At 44.1% G+C, this 21251-nt stretch overlaps 1 protein-coding gene across 1 annotated transcript; it reads left to right on the plus strand.

Annotated features, from left to right (window-relative positions):
* Positions 1 to 676: 676 nt before the first annotated feature.
* BCAS2 (BCAS2 pre-mRNA processing factor) lies at positions 677 to 18505 on the plus strand. Its single transcript, XM_083172749.1, has 7 exons — positions 677 to 820; positions 2042 to 2134; positions 5761 to 5831; positions 6326 to 6487; positions 7279 to 7329; positions 15540 to 15620; positions 17657 to 18505. Exons 1-7 carry the CDS (start codon positions 728 to 730, stop codon positions 17775 to 17777), a joined length of 672 nt encoding a protein of 223 aa, XP_083028875.1. The 5' UTR covers positions 677 to 727; the 3' UTR covers positions 17778 to 18505.
* Positions 18506 to 21251: the final 2746 nt, after the last annotated feature.

The raw sequence follows: 21251 nt of genomic DNA on the forward strand, positions 1-21251 counted from the left end.
GTCCAGGAGCAGAGCATTTTGTACCTAATGAATTCCATACCTCCCAACTTTTCATGTCCAGGAGCCGGGACAAAGCTGCTGCGTGCGAGGCCACGCCCCCATTTTGCCGCTAAAGGGGCATGACCCAGAGGCTCTGTGAGCCTCTAGCCATGCCCCCAGCCCGCCGGCTGCGGGAATAGACGCCGTGCGCATGCGCACAGCGTTTATTCCCCCGCTGCTTAGAAAGCCGACATGGGGGAACCCCCAACAGCCCCCCCTCACCGCGGGACACTGCTGGCCGCGGGAGGGACAGCGGGACAGGCCCTGATAATCGGGACTGTCCCGCTGAAATCGGGACTGTTGGGAGGTAATGGGTCATGTTGGCGAATATGTTAAAGGTTGACTGCTGAAGTCATGTGTTAGGGGACTGAATTGACTGGACCCCTCTCTGGCTGCTGTAGTAAGACATCTGTGTGATAATAATGGAGGCGCACCGTGGTCACAGTGAAATTCGTAAGCGGCTACAAATACACAGAACAACAAACATGAGTAGAGTATAACCCTCAGATGGATGGATCTGCAGCCTGTCTCCTTATCCTGGCACCCAATCAGATCGCAGATGCTGTGTTCCGAATCCGATAGGTCAGAGCGCAATGTCAGCGGTAACCTATCAGTAGGCTGCATTAGTGTGCGTGTACTTGGTACCAGTGCGCATGCGTGTCATCTCTTATTATTGCCAGGTTCCAAAATGGCGGGTACCAGTCTTGTGGCTGGAGATGTGGTGGTGGACGCGTTACCGTATTTTGATCAGGGTTATGATGCTCCCGGAGTACGAGAGGCGGTAAGTGCTTTGCATGTACAGGACGGTATTTGGTTAAAGTGTCGCGTTTGGGGCTCGGACGTTAGTTACGTAGGCCGATTTCCCAGTTACTGCTCCTGTCCCCTAATACACTCCATGTGCAACATAGTTGTTACTGCTTCCGCTTATGGGGGAAGATTTATTTAAGTTTGGAGTGAGATGTACAGAGTTTGCTCTCTGTAAACGTTGGGAAATCTCGCCCTATGGCAGGCATGGGGAACATTCGGCCCTCCAGCTGTTGGACTACACATCCCAGCATGCCCAGCTACAGTTTTTCAATTTGTCCATGTTAAAACTGTTCCAGGGCATGCTTGGATGTGTAGTTCAACAACAGCTGGAATGCCAAAGGTTCCCTATCCCTGCCCTATAGTATAAGTAAGTTGTGCTAGATGTGTATGAGTCAATGGACTTGTGAGTATGTAACATAACAGTGGTATATACATTTATGCTGGTACTTTATCATAAACCTAGTAATTTCAGAACCAAAGTTCAGTGACTGGGCTTGGACACAGGAGGGTGGTGTGGGTTACGCTACAAAGTTCCATAGTGCCCCTGAGTTTACATATACTGCAAATGTACATTATTTATCTATAAAGTGTGTGTTATTAAGGCTTAATTGCTGGTGTCTCTCACATTTTTTTTTGATAGTATATCAAGAGAAACTTGCTCCACACTAGCCAAACTTTGCAAAAGAAATAACATTTGCCCTACCTTCAAAAATTTTATGCAATATACATCTCTGACTTTATACTCAGAAAGTCCTGGAGATAAGCCACACTGATTTCTGAAGAGAAACTGGTCAAGGGCTCGGTGACACCATTCATGTTGCCACATACATACATACATACATACATACATACATACATGCTTGTTCACCTATCTTGCTGTGAATGTGTAGTGTTTTTGTGTGTGTCTATTTTCATATACTATCTTAGTGACCCAGGTCGCTCTACACAACCCCTGTCAGATGACAGGCCATATATTATGATGTTCAATGTCTGCTTCTCCTTGTTAATGCTCAGGATTGCCACTAGTGTCCTTTGTAATGTACAGTAGCTAATTCTGCCATGATACAAGTTATTACATCTCATATTTATTTTTTTAAGGTGCAGACTGAAGACTTACCTGATATAGTTGTAATTTAGTTTAACTTTTTTGCGCATTATATTTTAGATAATCTATGTTTTGTTTGTTGGTAATTAGGCAGCTGCTTTGGTGGAAGAGGAGACCAGACGATATCGTCCAACAAAAAATTATCTAAGCTACTTGCCAACTCCGGATTACTCTGCATTTGAGGTTTGACACTAATCTTCTTTTTCTCTTTGTTAGAATATCTTTCCATAAACTCTCTGCATGTTTCATCCCTCTATATCACAGGCAGAGCTGGCCTTAGGCATAGGCAAACTAGGCAATTGCCTAGGGCACTTGGAATGCCTAGGGGCATCAGCAGCTTCTGCTGATTAAAATGATATGCAGCATGCCTATATTCTGTGCTGTATCTGCATATGAAATAGTGTATTCATGGAAATCACCGTAACGCAGCATTCTGTATGCTGGTACAGCCACAGTCGCACACAATATATTTATGCCACATATCATTTTAATCATCGGAAGCTCCTTGTGTGTGTGCTGGTCATAACGATGCAAATAAGACAAATTTTCATCAAAAAATGCACTCAATGTTAGCAGAACTGGCCAGGAGCTGCATGGCTTATTGAGGCAAGATGTATGAGGAAACATCTGTATCTAAGCAGAGGCAGAGGTCACGAGTGCTGTCTATGGGTGGGTTGGTTGTGCAATAGTGTTCAGCATATGTGTAAGGGGCATTATGTGTGTCATGTATAAATGCATTAATAATGTGCGACGTGTAACAGGCATTATGTGTGTCATGTGTATAATGTGCAACATATGTGTAATGGGCATTATGTGTGTCGTGTATAAGGGCATTAATAATGTGCAACATATGTGTAAGGGGCATTATATGTATGAAGGGCATTAATAAAGGTTGACATAATGTGTAAGGGGCATTATGGTTATAAGGACATTAATAATGTGTGTCATGTGTAAGGGGCATTACTGTGTAGTAATACACAGTAATGCCCCCTAGTGGGGGCCCCGGTCCCCCTCCCCTTAAGTGACAGCAGCAGCTGCAGCTCTTCTCCTCTGCCCAGCACACACTGCTTTGTGCTGGGTTGCAGTGTGGCCATGGAGGTGCTTAAAAAACAATATTTTCTCAGGATTTTTTTCTAAGGGTATAATGTAAATAATGTGAGGAGTAATTTATATAAGGTAAAGTGGTACTACTGTGTGATGTAACGTGAATAAGGGACACCATCGCATGATATAATGTGAATAAAGTTGCACTACTGTGTGGCATAATTTGAATCGGGGGTACCATTGTGTGGCCATGCCCCTTCCCAGCAAGAACACACCCCTGCTTGGGCTGCGCACCGAATGTGTGCACTGTTTCTATTTAAAATATTGCAGGTAGGAGCACCAAAATGATGACTGCTATGATGAGGGTTGATGGTGCTGGGAAAGGGGAGCAGGGTCAGAGGCGAAACTAGTGGTGGTGCTAGGGGGCACCAGCCAAAATCTTGCCTAGGGCGTCATTTAGGCTAGGGCCGGCTCTGATCACAGGTTATGAAAGTTGGTCCTCAGGACCTCACACACTGCATGTTTTGCAGGTCTCCTCACATAATCCAGTGAAATAATTAGCTCCAACTGTGGATATTTTAAAATGTGTCAGTGAGTAATGAGTGCACCTGTTGGGTGACCTGGAATACTGTGCCGGGAACTGAGTTTGAGAACCACTGCTCCATTATTGTAGGAGTAAGTGTTATTACAGGTGGAGTCCCCCAAGTCCAAAATTCAGGAATGCAAAATGATTTGAGCGTGACTGAGACACCTTTTGGTTTTCTGATACTTCAGTGTACGCAGACTTTCTTTTATTCTCAAAATTATTAAAGATATTGGGGTCACTTATTTGATATTTTTGTGGACTGCACTTACAGTACCGGCGACTTGCAAATACTTGTATGGGGCTGCATGAAAATTGGCACTAGAAGGGACGCTGATGCAGTTGCCAGCTTTTACACACCACTGCAACAGCAATTAGCACCCATCTTGTGTAATTGAATTGGCCTTTTCATGTGTCCACAATTGCTATGGCAACCTTTTGTCTATGGCAACCTTGACCACATCGACCAATTTATGTGAACCTAGACACGATCAACCCTTAATACCATAACTAAGTTCCAGTGGGACATACTCTGATGTGACAGCTTCATAAGTTGCTATATAAATAACTATTAATAAATAGAATTTTTGGAAGAAACTGTGACCATTCTAGTGGCTGTTTTCACTACAGATTGTTCTCTTCCTATACCATAAAGTGCTCAGACTGCAGTAAAACGCATTGTTGTTATCTGTACAGTAAATGCCCTGAAAAGATTTAATTTATTTCTGAACAGTTTTTTTTTTTTTTGTATAGCAGATATATTACCCAGTGCTTTTACTGTGAATATTTGGTTATTCACATCAGTCCTCACCCAGGGCATCCAACGGCTTGTACCCTACTGCACAAACACACAAAACCCTGTATCAAACTAATGAACACAGTGAGCCGTATTCAATGTGAGGGGTTCAACGGCGAGGTCGCCAAAAACAAGTGATAATCAACTCCATGCCGATATGGATGGGTATGAGCGTACTTACTATAGTGGGCACCCAACTAACATATAAGTACCAGCGATCCTTGCTGTTTAACCCCCCCCCCCCAAACAGCGAGGCTCGCGGCTAATGAAGGGAGCCTGCTGCACTTAGCCGCGAGTCTTGCTATTTTATCGGCTGCATACACCGTTTCCCCCTTGCTCCAAAAACTTAGCGATGGGGGAAGTGGAGTGTTCAGGGGGGTCAGTTGAATACTGACCCTGCGAACTGTGACTGCTTGCTGTCACCGCTCGCAAAAATCATTGAATACACCCCAGTGTGGTGAATCAGCATGGTCTGCAACACAGACCATGGTCGAACCGCTTAACACAAATAAACGGTACTTATGTAGTAGATGGACCCGATTTTTCCATAGGTTTCAATGTTAAAATGGACTGAGTCCATTTTAACATGGAATTCAATGGGAAAAGGGGTCCTTTTCATACCCCTACTATCCAAGTGGGCATGGAGTTGGATATAAACCTGTAGCGAGCAACCGAGCCCGAAGCGTGGCGAGCGGACACAGAATACCATCCCCTCGTGGGGCTCGCCACGCTTCGCTCGCCACGCTTCGGGCTCGGTGGCTCGCTACGCTCGCCACAGGTTTATGTCCAACTCCATGCCCACTTGGATAGTAGGGGTATGAAAAGGACCCCTTTTTCTTATTGAATTCCGTGTTAAAATGGACTCAGTCCATTTTAACATTGAATCCTATGGAAAAATCGGGTCATCGCATGCGATATCGCATCGCCCTGATTGTATGCCTTAAGTTAAGGCATACAATCAAAAAAATCGGCAGCCCAGATAATACATAAGTACCAAATAAACATACATGTTCTCATGTATGCAGTACAGTATATGTGCTGGATGGTTCATGGAGGGTTCGGCAGTTCTGAATGCATTGGTCTTCATGCAGCACCTGCTACTCAGCATAAGGCTTCAGATTCCTGTTAAACTAGCCAGTGGTAGTCCAGGGGTGAGCTTAAGGTTGTGTGACAACTATAAAACATTTATAGTAATATAAGTGTTATAGGGGTGAACATAGGTATAAACAGACTAAAGTAACAAATCAATAATTAGTTTGGTCCTAGATGATACAGGTCCTATTGTTTGCTGTCTGAATTTGCGCCCCTGTTAATGAGAAACCCAAGTGTTTATGTACAATAGGATGGCAATATAGTGCATAATAATATCCCTTGTGTGGCTTACAGACAGAAATAATGAGGAATGAGTTTGAGAGACTAGCGGCACGCCAACCGCTTGAACTTCTCAGCATGAAGAGGTAAGTCACAGGGTTTGTATCTATGGTTTTATAGACATTGACCATCTCATATACCTTTGTATGCCAGCAGACCACTAGCTAAAATATATCAAATACAATACCCCTTGTCGACCTATTTCAGGTGTTAACCTAAGGCCTATCTACCTTTAGTGGTCAACCCAGTGACCCATACCCGACTAGTGGGGAGTGGGTGGTTCTTTGGCTGGTGTGACCCTATTAAGTGTGTCCACTGGCTGTCACTTTAAACCCTTGATAGTTGAGCCTGTTGTCGGTTTTAAAAATATGGGGACCCCTATTTTGTCTTCCCATGTTTTTAGAACTAGTAAAGGCTCCATAGCCCGATGCTGTTTCCTTAAATATGGGGGGACCTCTACATATTCTACTCCCTGTATTATTTTAATCTTTTGGGTGATCGCGGGGTGCGTTCGGCCAAGCATTTTTTCTTTTCTTCCCTTCTAATTGTATCTTTTTCTTTTGGCTGTATTCTTTTTCAGATATGAATTGCCTGCTCCTTCTTCGGGTCAGAGGAATGATATTACTGCATGGCAGGAGTGCGTCAATAACTCCATGGCTCAGTTGGAGCACCAGGCTGTGCGCATTGAGAATCTGGAGATCATGTCGCAGCATGGCTGTAACGCATGGAGAGTCTACAACGAGTGAGTCCAGCTGGAAGCAACATACATTTAACTGGTCTTTCATTTTGTGCAATTTTAGGAACCGTATAATTCCTATAATATATGCAAATACACAATTAGGAGGAATACATATGGATGACCAGTGGGTTGGGTGCCAGAGGTCAGAATACAGACAGGGCTCCAGTTACAAACCCTTAACCTTACGTTCCCCCACGTACCTAAAACACCCTTGATCTAGTGCTGACTCCTCCCACATACTTGCTGTCGGGATTCTGGCGTTGGCCTTATCGATGACTCGATTTCATCGCTGATCTTCTGGCTGCATGTCTGGATGCTGGTGACTGTATTCTGTACACCGGTATTGTTACTGCATCCAAACAGGAGATGCTTATTTATACCCCTGATTTGGACACTGGTCTGTCCCAGGAGCGACCCGGTATTTGCGTTGTTTTACTGATCAAAGCAACCCAGCTTATTGCTGGGGCGGAACAATAGCACATTGGGTGGTGAAGGATGCTGCCTCCTCCATAGAAGTGAACGGGACCTGGGTTGCTCGACCCATTCACACTGTGAATAACACTGGTTTTATCCCGGGATATTCGACATTTCACACCACACAATAAACCGCATCGAATCGGCTGCATCTGGGGAATGACCTGGGTTATTTGTGCGGTGTGAAAAGGGTATAGGTTACAAGGAGAAGTCATGGCTTATAATGGGAAAATGTAGCAATATAATTGAAAAAGATGGGGTTTGGCAAACTGTAGTTCTTTGGCAAACTGGTCTTTAATATTCTAATGTTGTTGTTTTAGAAATCTTGTCCGGATGATTGAGTCTGCACAGAAGGATCTTCAGAAGTTAAGGTAAGTAAATATCAAATCCTCAAACATAAAAAGGGGTGGGCAGATTTATCAAAGAATCTTGGGATAGAACGTAAGGGTTACATTTACTAAGATGGAAGTTCTATTGAAGATGGGATGTTGCAACTAATCGGATGCAATCTATTATCCGCTAGAAGGTGCTAAATAAATAAGCAGTAGAAGCTTATTGGTTGCTATGGGCAACTTCCCATCTTAAATTTAACTCCCATTTTGGTAAATGTACCAATTCACATGGGATACCTGTATCTGCTAGGTCACAGGTCCTTAACCCCTTCAGTGGCACTCCCGAGAATTTTCTGGGGTTTGGTTTAGTGCGCAGATTGGCAACCCGGAAAAGTCTCGGGCGTACCACTGCCTTCACGCCTTCTTGCCGGGCATTGCTGCTGAGAACAGCGCTGCACTCGGCTTCAGCGGCTACCCGGCTCTGCCTCCCTCCCCTGGCTGTGTGCGGCGTGACCTTGTAACGTTTTGCCGGGTTGACCGGGGCAGGGCCGGGCAGCGGCTGATAGTTCAGCGTCGCTGCCCAGACCCAGGGGGTATAGTGGTGGGGTTTTTTTTTTTTTTAGCAGCGCTCCTCAGAAAAAAGCTCACCCAGTGGGGAGCGCTCCCTAAAACACAACCACACCGCTGAAGCGATTAAACGGTCTTCAGGACCCCACACAGTGCATGTTTTGCAGGTCGCCTCACAGAATCACAAGTGATATAATTAGCTCCACCTGTGGATCTTTTAAAATATGTCAATGAGTAATGTGTGCACCTGCCAGATGACCTGCAAAACATGAACTGTGCGGGGTCCTGAGGACAGAGTTTGAGAACCCCTGTGCTAGGTATTTAGAGCATGAATGATGTCTGTGTTGAGAAAGAAGTTGCACAACTTATGTTTCACTCTTGTTCCCATCCACCCCTCGGTGCTGGGTGGTCATTTATTTAGAAAATTAATTTCATAAAGTCCTGCTTTATTGCGTATGCTGATTACACTATACCTTTTAAGGGCCAACACATGAAGATTTTGCTAAGCAATCTGTGCAATGCTAGATTGCTCAGCACACAGTGCTGCACAGCGATATGTGTGCTGAACGAGCTTTCAGGGCCAGTGTTCTCCGGTGAGAACACTGGCCCTGACTGGCGATGTAAATAGATTTATCCAGCATGCTGGATTTGGATTGCTGGGTAATAGTGGCGCACGGGGTTACACATCGCTATTGCCCATTGATCTAGTCCAGTGTTTCCCTATCTTTTTTTGCATCACAGCACCCTATAGTATCAGATTATATCCATGACACACCTAGGTCAATAGTTTCTTTATTGGGTAGTTAAGAAACCATATATTAAATAATCTATGTTTAAATGTCATCTTTAGGTGTAATTATGTAGTGAGGGACAAGGTTAGCTTCTGTTTATCCTCATTTTATGAGTGGCAGCCACAAGCACTAGTTTTGCCTATTATATAGACCATAATTAATTTTAATTGGTCCTAGACCACCAACCCGGGGCACCCCTGCAAGGGTCCCAAGGCACCCCAGGGTACCACAGCACACAGTTTGGGAACCACTGATCTAGTCAAATTAAGTCAGATCGCCTTTAAGGAGCCCATACACGCTCCGTTTTTGCCGGCTCCGTTCTGTACTATGCGATGCGCGCTCCCGCGCACCACATAGTACGGTACAAAAAGTATGTGCTGCACATACTTTTTGTACTAGGTACACATCGTATCGGATCGCAGTGCATGCACAAGGGATGCGATCCGATACGATGTGTACTTTAAAAGTACAGAACGGACCGCAAAAACAAACTGCATTAGGCCTACACGCAGTGCGATTTCAGAGCATTTTCTAAGCGATCTGACTAGATCACTTAGAAAAGGCCCCTACATCACTCCATGTGTAGTGGCAATAGCACTGAGATTTAACCCCTTCCCGACATTTGACGTACATTTACGTCATGGTCGGGATGTACTTCCCGACACATGGCATAAATGTACGTCATGACTTTAAACTGTCACTGCGTCTAGAGACGCAGTGACAGAGGGACGATGTCTGCTGTCCCTGACAGCAGACATGTCCCTGCATGCCCAGGGGGGGCTGCGATGCCGCCCCCCCCGTCGGCGATCGCTGTGATTGGCTGTTCAGTGTGAACAGCCATTCACAGCGTTTTCCTGTGTTACCAGCGAATCAGACGCTCGGTAACACAGGTGTCAATCACCGCCGGGCGTCAGGGGGCATGAGGGGGTCATCGGTGACGACGACACCTCACCCCACCTGCCCCCAAGGCTGTGATTGGTCCGTGGGACCCACGGACCAATCACAGCCAAGGCGCGACATTTAAACTAACGGTGACTGCGCTGCAGACGCCATTCCGGTCTGGAATTGCTTGCAGAGCGGTCACCGTGCCTATCTGCCGTGATACTGACCTGATCCTTGCAAATACTTACCTGATCCTTGCAAATACCTTACCTGATCACCTGATCACTGCTTGTAGCGTGCTGGATGCTTCCTGGATCTGACTTCTTGTGACTTCCTGCTGCTGCTGCAGTGTGATAGAGAGAGATAGAGAGAGATAGAGAGAGATAGAGAGAGAGAGAGAGAGAGAGATAGTGACAGAGAGTGCTATATTTTGTGTCTGCTACCCCCCCTTTTTGGGGGTGCAGGTTTTTTTTTTATATATATATATATATATATATATATAACTGTCAGTGCTGCTGCTGCAGTGTCAGAGTGAGAGATAGTGAGAGAGAGATAGATAGAGAGAGATAGAGAGAGATAGTGACAGAGAGTGCTATATTTTGTGTCTGCTACCCCCCCTTTTTGGGGCTGCAGGGTTTTTTTTTATATATATAACTGTCAGTGCTGCTGCTGCAGTGTCATAGAGAGATAGATAGAGAGATAGATAGAGAGGTAGATAGAGAGATAGATAGAGAGAGATAGAGAGAGATAGTGACAGAGAGTGATAGAGAGTGCTATATTTTGTGTCTGCTACCCCCCCCCCCTTTTGTGCTGATCAGTATATCTGTGCTGATCAGCAACTTTTTGGGGGTGCAGGGTTTTTTTTTTTATATATACCTGCCAGTTGCACTGTCAGTTGCACCAAAGGTTGTGCACCTGCTGCCCCTCACTGGTAATCAGTGTCGCATCACTGATCACCTTTTTTTTTTTTTTTTTTTTTGAGGGTGCTGTGGGGTCTTTTTTAAATTTTTTTGATCAAATTCCTGTTGCCTTTGAGCGCTGTTCAGTGACGGACGTTACTGACCAACATCTGTGCTCAATTTTTGGCGCAGGACCTTTTTTTTTTTTTTTTTTTTTTCTGCACTACATACACACTACATACTACATTGAAATAAAGTTTGTTACCCCCCCCTACACTATACACGTGTTGAAACATTTCACTACCAGAAACACAAAAATAAAAATGTCATCCCAAATGTCATCCCAGTCATCCAGAAGAATGTATTCAGCGGAGGAGGCATATGCCATGCTTGCCTCTGACTCTGACACAGCCAGTGAGGCAAGCGGGGAATTTGAAGGATTCGTCTTAACCTCCTCTTCCTCCTCTAGTGATGAGGGACCCCCTCAAAGACGCCCCCGTAGAGCAGCTGAGACCCCCCCCCCCCCAATAATTGATCTCGTATGGACCCCACCACCAGACAATTTTGAGCCCCAGGTTCCTGAGTTTTTGGCCATCCCAGGAATCCAATTTGATTCAACAGGTCTCAGAGAAATTGACTTTTTCAAATTATTTTTCTCTGATGATTTTATAAATTTAATGGTGGACCAAACTAATTTATATGCCCAGCAGTTTATTGCTCAAAACCCCACGTCATCATTTGCTAGGTGGACCCCTGTAGATGCAGTAGAGATGATGACGTTTTGGGGTCTGGTGTTACATATGGGCATAGTAAAAAAGCCAGAAATTAGGCAATATTGGAGTACAGATGTTCTGTACAGCACCCCACTTTACCGTATGGCCATGACTCAGACTCGTTTTGAGTTAATCCTTAAATTTTTGCATTACAACGATAATGCACAGTGCCCACCCAGAGATGATCCCACCTTTGACCGGCTATTCAAAGTCAGGCCGGTCATTGATCACTTCAGTGCCAAATTTGAAGAGATGTACATCCCAGATAAATTCATTTGCATAGACGAGTCCCTTATACATTTTAAAGGAAGGGTTAAATTCCGCCAGTACCTTCCCAGTAAGAGGGCAAGGTATGGCATAAAAATGTATAAGCTGTGTGAAAGCACCTCAGGGTACACCCACAGGTTTAGGGTATATGAAGGGAAGGATTCAAGAATTGAACCGCCAGAATGCCCCCCCCTCCCTCGTAGGTGTTAGTGGAAAAATTGTCTGGGATTTAGTGCACCCCTTCCTGGATAAAGGTGATCACCTCCTATGTGGATAACTTTTACACCAGCATCCCCCTGTTTAAGGCCCTTGGTTCAAGAGGTACAGCAGCTTGCGGTACTGTGCGCAAGAACCAAAGAGGCCTCCCAAAAACGCACATTGCCCAAGTAATGAGAAGGGGTGAAAGCAGGGGAATATGCACCGAAAATATGTTGTTGGTCAAATATAAGGACAAGAGGGATGTCCTTATACTGACAACAATTCACGGAGACAGTACCACCTCCGTCCCTGTACGAGGTACCAGTACCCACACCTCAAAACCTAATTGTATCCTGGATTACAATAGGTACATGGGCGGAGTGGATCTTTCAGATCAGGTACTGAAGCCGTACAGTGCCCTGCGGAAAACAAAAATCTGGTACAAGAAGCTGGCCGTGTATATCATCCAGATGGCACTGTATAACGCTTACGTGCTATTCCGTTCTACCAGCCAGAGGGGGACATTTATGCACTTTCAAGAGGAAGTCATAAAGGGCCTAATATTTGGGAACCAGCAGGCAGAGGGCCCCAGTACTTCTAGTACTGGCCCCCGTATTGTACCAGGGCAGCATTTTCCTGATGAAATCCCCTCCACTGGAAAAAAGGGCAGGACACAAAAAAGGTGCAAAGTTTGCTATAAAAAGGGAATAAGAAAGCAAACTATTTTCCAGTGTGACACTTGCCCCGACAAACCCGGCCTATGTATAAAGGAGTGTTTTAAAATATACCACACATCTATGGATTATTAGGTTCATCATTTCACCGTGCTTCGGGGGTCTTGCTAATGCCACATAGCACCCACCATTCATTCCACCAGAATCTGAGCCGCAAAATCCAAAAATCACTCCTTCCCTTCTGAGTCCTGCCATGCACCCAACTGGTATTTTTTGGTCACATATGAGGCATTGCCATACTCGGGAGAAATTGGGGCACAGATTTTGGGGTGCTTTTTCTCCTTCATACCTTATGAAAATGAAAAATTTTGAGCCAGAACTGCATTTTTGTGTTAAAAATGTAATTTTTCAGTTGCACAGCCCAGTTGTATCAAAATTGGTGAAACCCCTGGGGGTTTGAAATGTACACTATACCCCTAGATGATTTCCCTGAGGGGTGTAGTTTGCAAAATGGGGTCACTTGTGGGGGGGTTCCACTGTATTGGTGCTTCGGGGGTCTTGCTAATGCGACATAGCACCCACCAAAATTCCACCAGAATCTGAGCTGCAAAATCCAAATATCACTCCTTCCCTTCTGAGTCCTGCCATTTTTTGGTCACACATGAAGCATTGCCGTACTCGGGAGAAATTGGGGCACAGATTTTGGGGTGCTTTTTCTCCTTCATTCCTTGTTAAAATGAAAAATTTTGAGCCAGAACTGCATTTTTGTGTAAAAAATGTAATTTTTCAGTTGCACAGCCCAGTTGTATCAAAATTGGTGAAACCCCTGGGGGTTTGAAATGTACACTATACCCCTAGATGAATTCCCTGAGGGGTGTAGTTTGCAAAATGGGGTCACTTGTGGGGGGGTTCCACTGTATTGGTGCTTGGGGGGTCTTGCTAATGCGACATGGCACCCACCAACATTCCACCAGAATCTGAGCTGCAAAATCCAAAAATCACTCCTTCCCTTCTGAGTCCTGCCATGCACCCAACTGGTATTTTTTGGTCACATGTGAGGCATTGCCGTACTCGGGAGAAATTGGGGCACAGATTTTGGGGTGCTTTTTCTCCTTCATTCCTTGTTAAAATGAAAAATTTTGAGCCAGAACTGCATTTTTGTGTAAAAAATGTAATTTTTCAGTTGCACAGCCCAGTTGTATCAAAATTGGTGAAACCCCTGGGGGTTTGAAATGTACACTATACCCCTAGATGAATTCCCTGAGGGGTGTAGTTTGCAAAATGGGGTCACTTGTGGGGGGGTTCCTAACTTTTAGCATCTTATGGTGCCTAGAAACCTACATGGTGCCTAAAAAATAATCTCATAAAAAGGAGGCTCCAAAATCAAGTAGGTGCTCCTTCTATTATGAAGCCTGTGGTTTGGTCAACGTGCACACTAGGGCCACATATAGGATATTTATGAAAACAAAAGAATTGGGGGAATCAATTTTTAGTCACATTTCTCTAGTAAAATGTACTGTGTTCCTTAGAAAAATGTATTAAAATTGCAAATCTGCAAAAAAAATGAAATTTTGAAATTTCACCTACACTTTGTTTTAATTCCTGTGAAACACCTAAAGGGTTAACAAACTTCCAAAATGCTGTTTTGAATACTGTGAGGGGTGCAGTTTTTGAAATGGCATCATTTATGGGGGTGTCTCACATACAAGTCCCTCAAAGTCACATCAGAACTGAACTGGTCCCTAAAAAAATCAGTGTTTGAAATTTTCTTGAAAATATAAGAATTTGCTATTCATATTGTAAGCCTCCTAGTGTCCAAAAAAATTAAAAGGAAGTTGAAATAATGATGGAAACATAAAGTAGACATATGGTCTATGTTAGTTATTAACTATTTTGAGTGGTATGATTATTTGTCTCACAAGCAGAAAATTTAACATTTTGCAAATTGCTAAATTTTCCATTTTTTTCCGACATTTTGGTATTTTTCACAAAAAAACACAGACTGTATCGACGAAAATTTACCACTAACTTGAAGTACAATGTGTCACGAAAAAACATTCTCAAAATCACTGGGATAAGTAAAAGCAAAAAAAGTTATCCCCACTTAAGTGATACATGTCAGATTTGAAAAAAAGGGCTCTGTCAGGAAGGAAAAAACATGCTGTGTCAGGAAGGGGTTAAGATCCGGCATGCTGGATAAATCAACTTAATCGCCGGTTAGGGGCCAGTGTTCTCACGGGAGAACCCTGGCCCTGACCGATTGTTCCGCATAAATCGCTGTGCTGAGCGATCGAACATCTCCCGTGTGTGCCCAGTGTGTAGGCCTTATTAGATAGGGGAGCATTTGCTTACTCTGCTTAATGTTCTGTGCATCAGAGAGATAGGTATGAGGCAGGAACTGTATCGTGTAATAAAGATTACATTCATAAAATACTTGCACAAATACAACGTGTCAGGGCTATATTATGGGCTGTATTCAATGTGGCCGGCGAGGGGGTTAAACAGTGAGGATTGCTGAAAACCAGCCACCCTTGCCTTTTAACGTTCCGGGGAAATCCTCAGAGGACAGCGAGGATTCCCCCAAATAGCGAGGCTTGCCGCTAATGCAGGGAGCCCACTGCATTTAGCCGCAAGCCTCGCAGTTTTGGCGCCTGCACACGCTGTTTCCACCTCGCTGTGAAATGGAAATGGCGTGTGCAGGGAGGTCAGTTGAATACTAACCTGTGAGCTGTGATGGCGAGCAGTCAGCACTGCTCGCTGTCACAGCTCGCAAAAAGCCTTGAATACTGCCCCTATATATTGCTTATCTTATCCTAGACGGACAAAGAAGAATGTGGTTTACTTGTAAATGCTTTTATCCAATATGCAGACCTTTGACCTTTGTTTCTTGGGGATTGACCCCCCCCCCCCCTAGTGTGAGCAGCTGACTGAACCACCCATCCCACAAGCGCCTATATTGTATGCCTTTAACGTTGTCTAAGAATTTGTAAACCAATTTTTTTTTGTTGCGTTACAGAATCACTGTAACGATTTATAAATACGATGACCGTATATTAAATCCTATGCATGTTTCAAAAGAGCCAATCCTATTTTTATTATAATTGTTTTTAAACCAAATATATATGTTGAGCACAAAAATGTGTATTCATATCTGAGTTATCAGGATTGTTTTCAGATGTATTGTCTTTTCATATTCAGAAAAAGAATTCAGGATCTGAACTGGCAAAGGAAGAACTCTCAACTTACATCTGGGGCTAAGCTGAGGGAGATGGAATCAACGTAAGTTATGTCTTTGTGTTTTATCATGTTCTAATTGGGTAAATGAGGAGTATATTTGGGTATATATGTTTGTACTGCTTTCTTCTAAAAGTGCACACATTAATGTACTTGATATGAATGTATTTATGATGCAGTTTTACTAATAGAAGTTTAGCCACTAGTAATAGTTGCCACCACAGAGACGCGTAAGACAGGCTTCTTCAATGGGATACGGTATACGAGGTCGACAATGTCTAGATCACCCACTAATGGTCGACACCTGAGAATGGCCGACCTACCATAGGTCAACATTGCCTGTAGGTCGACACAAGCTTAATGTCGTCATGGTCGACACTGAAAAGATCAACCTGTTTTGCTGTCTATGGACATATGTAGACATGGACACCATATCGGTGTACTGCATCCCCCCTTGCATGCCTCGCTGCACTCTCCATGCTTCAGGCACGGTGCCTCGCTGCACTCTCCATGCTTCAGGCACGGTGCCTCGCTGCACTCTCCATGCTTCATGGAGGCTATTATATTCTCACTCTATGCCCACTTGGATAGTAAAGTATGAACAAAACCCACAAAAAAACTTGTCGACTTTTTGAGTGTTGACCTCCTGTCAATGCCAACCATTTTCAGGTGTCTACCTAGTCACTGTTGACCTAGACCAGTGGTAGCCAACTACAGTCCTCGAGAGTTACCAACAGCTCACATTTTCCAGACAACCTAGCTGCTGCACAGCTGCACTCATTACTAGCTGAAACATTTTCAAAGATCCACAGGTGGAGCTAATTACTTCACTTGTGATTCTGTGAGGAGATCTGGAAAACATTAACTGTTGGTAGCTCTCGAGGACTGGAGTTGGCTGCCCCAGACCTAGACATTGTCGACCCAGGGACCGTATACCCTTCAATGCTACCTTCTTGTCACATATGTTAGAACGTGTCATAGTTTAGCATTGCAACTTCAGTCACTACACATTAATAGCCACAACATTAAAAAGCAAAATGCAGTGAAATCTCCTAATCCTTGGATTCCAAAGGGGCAGTATTGTCCCAGCATGTGTCTCTTATGGCACACCTTGTTTCAGCTCTAAAGGTTGTATGGTATACATATTAACAACTGTAGTTACAGGGGTTGGTTACAGCCTGCATATGTTAAGATCTCAATACGTGTAGCTAGAATGGACAAATTAACTGCTCTGGAGCCCTAATAATACCTATGCATCTGCGGGCATGATACAGTAATAGCCTTCTGTGCTTTGAGGATATTTCTAGTCCCTCTGAATGTAGTGGTTAGTAACTAATACTTACATACTGGTTGCTCGATGGAGACTTATAACTCTACTCACTTTTGTGTAACTTAAAAAAAAAAAAAAAAAAAAGTGGTCGGGAGCCAGGCGGTGTGTCCGGGAGTGAGGCGGGCAGTGCTGCTGTGTGGCTTGTGCAGCCTGTCCTTTGCCTATGTGCAGAATGACCTCTGACCATGTCTGCGCACAGGTGGGGGTGGAGAAGCTGGGCAGTGTCTGACAGGGTGTTCAGACGCTGCCCCTGCATTAGATTGCACATGTGTAGTCTAATCACGAAATCCCAGTATTTGAAACTCCAATCCTGAAATAGATATCCTGCCAATTTTGAGGCCAAATCCAGGGATTCTCCTGATCCCGGGATAGGCCACCCTAATTGGAACCCAGAAAACTGTTCTCGTGACAAATTACACTGACTAATAATAGTATGCTGAGAAATAAGAGTTCTTAAATTAATTTTTGGCCTGGCAACACCATATCTAGTTGTATACCCATGCCCACAAAATTCTGCACACCCCACCTGACAACACATGCAAGCGTCTCTCCTTGGTTTAATAAAACTGGGTCAGAATAGAACGCATTTTCCGATTGCCATGTCTGTTTAAAATGGGCAATGCAGTATTGCAGCCCATATGCAGTAGCATATTTTTTTCTTCTTCAGAGAATACATTTTGTCACTGATATTTGTTGTAGTTGTAACATGCATATACTGTCCTGCTGAATGCTAGCCTGTTATTTTATGCAGGTGGGTATCGCTTGTGAGTAAGAACTATGAGATTGAACGTGCAATTGTACAGCTGGAGAATGAAATCAATCAACTCAAGCAGAATGATGGGGAGAACAAAGAGAATATACAAGATTATTGACTGGATAACTAATGGAGCTTTTTCTTGGTCCTTTCTGAGTGATTTGGCACTAGTACAGATGAATTGTCCTTGCTTTTTATAGTGTATTTGTGCCTGTGTTCTCAGTTCTGTGTAAGAGTAGCTGTCAACCATTTTTTGCCTGGTGTAATCAATGATGGATGGCTACCAATAGATTCAGCATTTTGCAATAAAAATGTCACCTTTTACAAACTACTGAATATGATCACCTCTTGGCGTTGTCACCCAAATGTGATGTAACCGGTTATATTGCACCATTAGTCTGACTTGGCATCATAAACCTACTGTACAGATGTACCGGGTCTCGTCTTTGCTGGCGATCCGCCAGCAGCATGCTGCTGGCGGATCGCCAGCAACACGGCGCCGCTATCTGACTGAGACGCGCGTGCGTCCCCCACGCACGCGCGTCTCAGTATCTGGGCGGAGAGGCGGACGCATTACTGTCCGCCTCCCGCTCGAGGGGCAGGGGGGGGACCCGAGGAGGCTGCGGGGGGGTGCGGTCGCCTGGTGTGGACACCGGGCGACCGAGGGCAGCACCGTCGGAAGGGGACGCGCGCGCGTCCCCTTCCGGCATACAGATGGCAGCGCCATCGCCATCCTCTGCAAAGATGAGACCCGTTACATCTGTAATACTTTACTTTTGACCAATACAGTGGAGCCCAATGCGTTTTTTTTTAAGCATAACTTGAATAAAATTATTTTTTACCTATTTTGTTGCTGTACTTCATAATGTGGTTACTATTGATATTCTAGAATGTTCTAGCTCTTTTCCTATGTTCTTGGTGCATTTCACTATCTGCCTAAATCCTGCTTTTCATGTTGCTCAATACATGTATAATAAGACTGCTAAACTTAGTGCACCTACTATATATGTTAGATCAGTGGTGTCAAACTCATGGCCCTCCAGCTGTTGTGGAACTACATGTCCCAGCATGCCCTGCCACAGTTTTAGCAAGCTATTCTATAAAATCTGTGGCAGGGCATGCTGGGACAGCTGGAAGGCCATGAGTTTGACACCACTGTGATAGACATTATGTGAGTGTGCAATCTACAGTTTGGTGTGGGTGGCTGGCATTGCTGGAAATTGTTTTTCTAAACCTGAGATTGCAATTATATTTGCCCTGCACTTAACATATGTGATCCACAGTGAAAAAACACCTTAATACTGAAGGCCAATATCTCTAGATCTAGTGAGCCAGCTACTCTTTTGTTGTCCTAAAAATGCCACTAGCAGTAAGCATGGTGTGAGCAATTCTAGTCTAAATTATTTCTTATTGAAATAAAAGTTGACATAAACATTAGGGAATATTTTAGTAAGGTTTGAGTTTGTTAGAGGTGCTGGATGTCAGCTAATCTCCAGGTCAGACTCTCCATAAAACTGTAAATGAGTTCTCAAGACCCACTTCTTCATTAACCCCAGCCATCTCTCATCCTAACCATCCTTCTATTTATGCTCACTTTTAACCCCTCCTGTATTGCTACGATCTACCCCACCCCTTTTGGAATGTAAGCTCTCCCGAGCAGGGCACTCTCTCCTCATGTGCTTTTTCCGCTCTTATATAAGATACTCAGTAGCTCGCCCGGAGCCCTCAGTAATGCAATTGCAGATAAACAGGCATATGCTGTTCTTGATGGTCACCTCCCTGATTAGGGCCCTTCTTCCCCAATTGCTCAGTTTTGACGTTTTAGAGTCCTGGGGGTTCTGAACTCCCATTGACAGATGATGGAGGCCACTGTGCTCATTGAGCCCTTCAAAGCAACATATGTTTTTCTATACCCTTCCCCAGATTTGTGTGTCAACAATCCTGTCTCTGATACCCCTTTCACATTGCAGCTGTAACACGGTATATTGCCGTTTTTTTAGTGCTTTAAAACGGTTCCAGCTGCAATGTGAAAGCTACATTGTCAATTTACCGGTTACAGAAAACCGGTATTTTGACACGTGTTAAAAGCAGAATCCTACACGTTTCTGAGCCGTTTTCCCTGCAGTCTGAACAGCTCAGAAACGGTATTTGCTACAAATTATAACCACACTTGATCCCCGCCCACAAGCAGGAAAAAAACATTTAAAATTACATTGTATGGATTTCTGTGGGTGAAATGGGCTGAATCTGAAAGGTACAAAACTGTATTTAAACTGCAATATACCTTTACATCATGCAATATGAAAGGGGTTTAACTGGCTTTTGACCAGTTTTAAGACCCGTTTAGAAAATCGGGTTGAAAGCAGGTTTTTGCAATGTGAAAGCAGTATGAGATCTACAGACCATTCCTTTGATTTCATGCTTGGTTTTTGTTCTGACATGCAATGTCAAGTGTGTGGAAACTTTATATAGACAGGTGTGTGCCTTTCCAAATCCAATCAACTGAATTTACCACAGGTGGACTCCAATTAAGCTGTAGGAATGTCTCAATGATGATCATTAGAAACAAGATGCACCTGAGCTCAGTTTTGCACGTCATGGCTAATGGGCCCCATAAATCAGCAATCACAATTTATGGATTTCCAGATCCAGGGATTTTTTGGCCAGATAAATATCTGACTTTGCCCACACATTACAGATTTATTTCAGTGATCGGCAGATTTTTCCATCTAAATATTGCATCTTCATATCTGGAAATTGCCCAATCAATTGCTGTTCATAATGTATATAGATGAAGACGACAAATTGGGAATGCCCACACATATAAAAAAGATCTGCAGATAATACCAGATTATTAAACATGTTTAAAAACCTGATTAAGCAATCGATTGGCGATTTTGATTGGGATTGCCAGAAGGGGGAGCCCACACATCTAAAATTAATTGTGGCAATCATCTCCATATCTGAAAATTGTCACAATTAATTGCTGATGTATGGGGCCCTTAACTTTGCAAAAATCTTCTAAAAACTATATTCACATTGTCATCATTGGGTATTGTGTGCAGAATTTTGAGGAAAACTTTTTTTTTTTTTTAAATTTCATTTTGGAAAATTGTGGAAAAAGGAAAGCGCTCTGAATACTTTCTGGATGCACTGTATATACAGGTTAAGTATCCCTTATCCAGATATCCATTATCCAAATTATTCAGAAAACTATAGATTTGCTAAAATTATGCCAATTACACAGTACACCGAACACTGTGATGCCCATTACACCGCACACCATGATGTCCATTACGCCACACACCATGATGCCAATTTGTCACTGGCGCAGCCTCCTGTCGCCCCCGCTAGCCGCGTTTACCTCTCCGGAGCGCCTAGATGGCTGCGCTGCAGGTGGTCCCATCCTCCCTGCTCGGGCACCCGCTGCGGTGATCGCCCCCACTGCTCCCCGTTGGTGTCCCAGCCTACCTGGCTGCTGGGACAAGGAATTCTGCTCACACATATGCCCTACTCGGGCGCCGCCATCATGCCTCTGGTCAGCTGACCTAGCAGACCAATCAGTCTCTCCAGTCTCCCAGCTGTGGCTAAT

This window comes from Crinia signifera, chromosome 2, assembly GCF_055691185.1.
Source record: "Crinia signifera chromosome 2, ASM5569118v1, whole genome shotgun sequence".
Classification (NCBI taxonomy): Eukaryota; Metazoa; Chordata; class Amphibia; order Anura; family Myobatrachidae; genus Crinia; species Crinia signifera.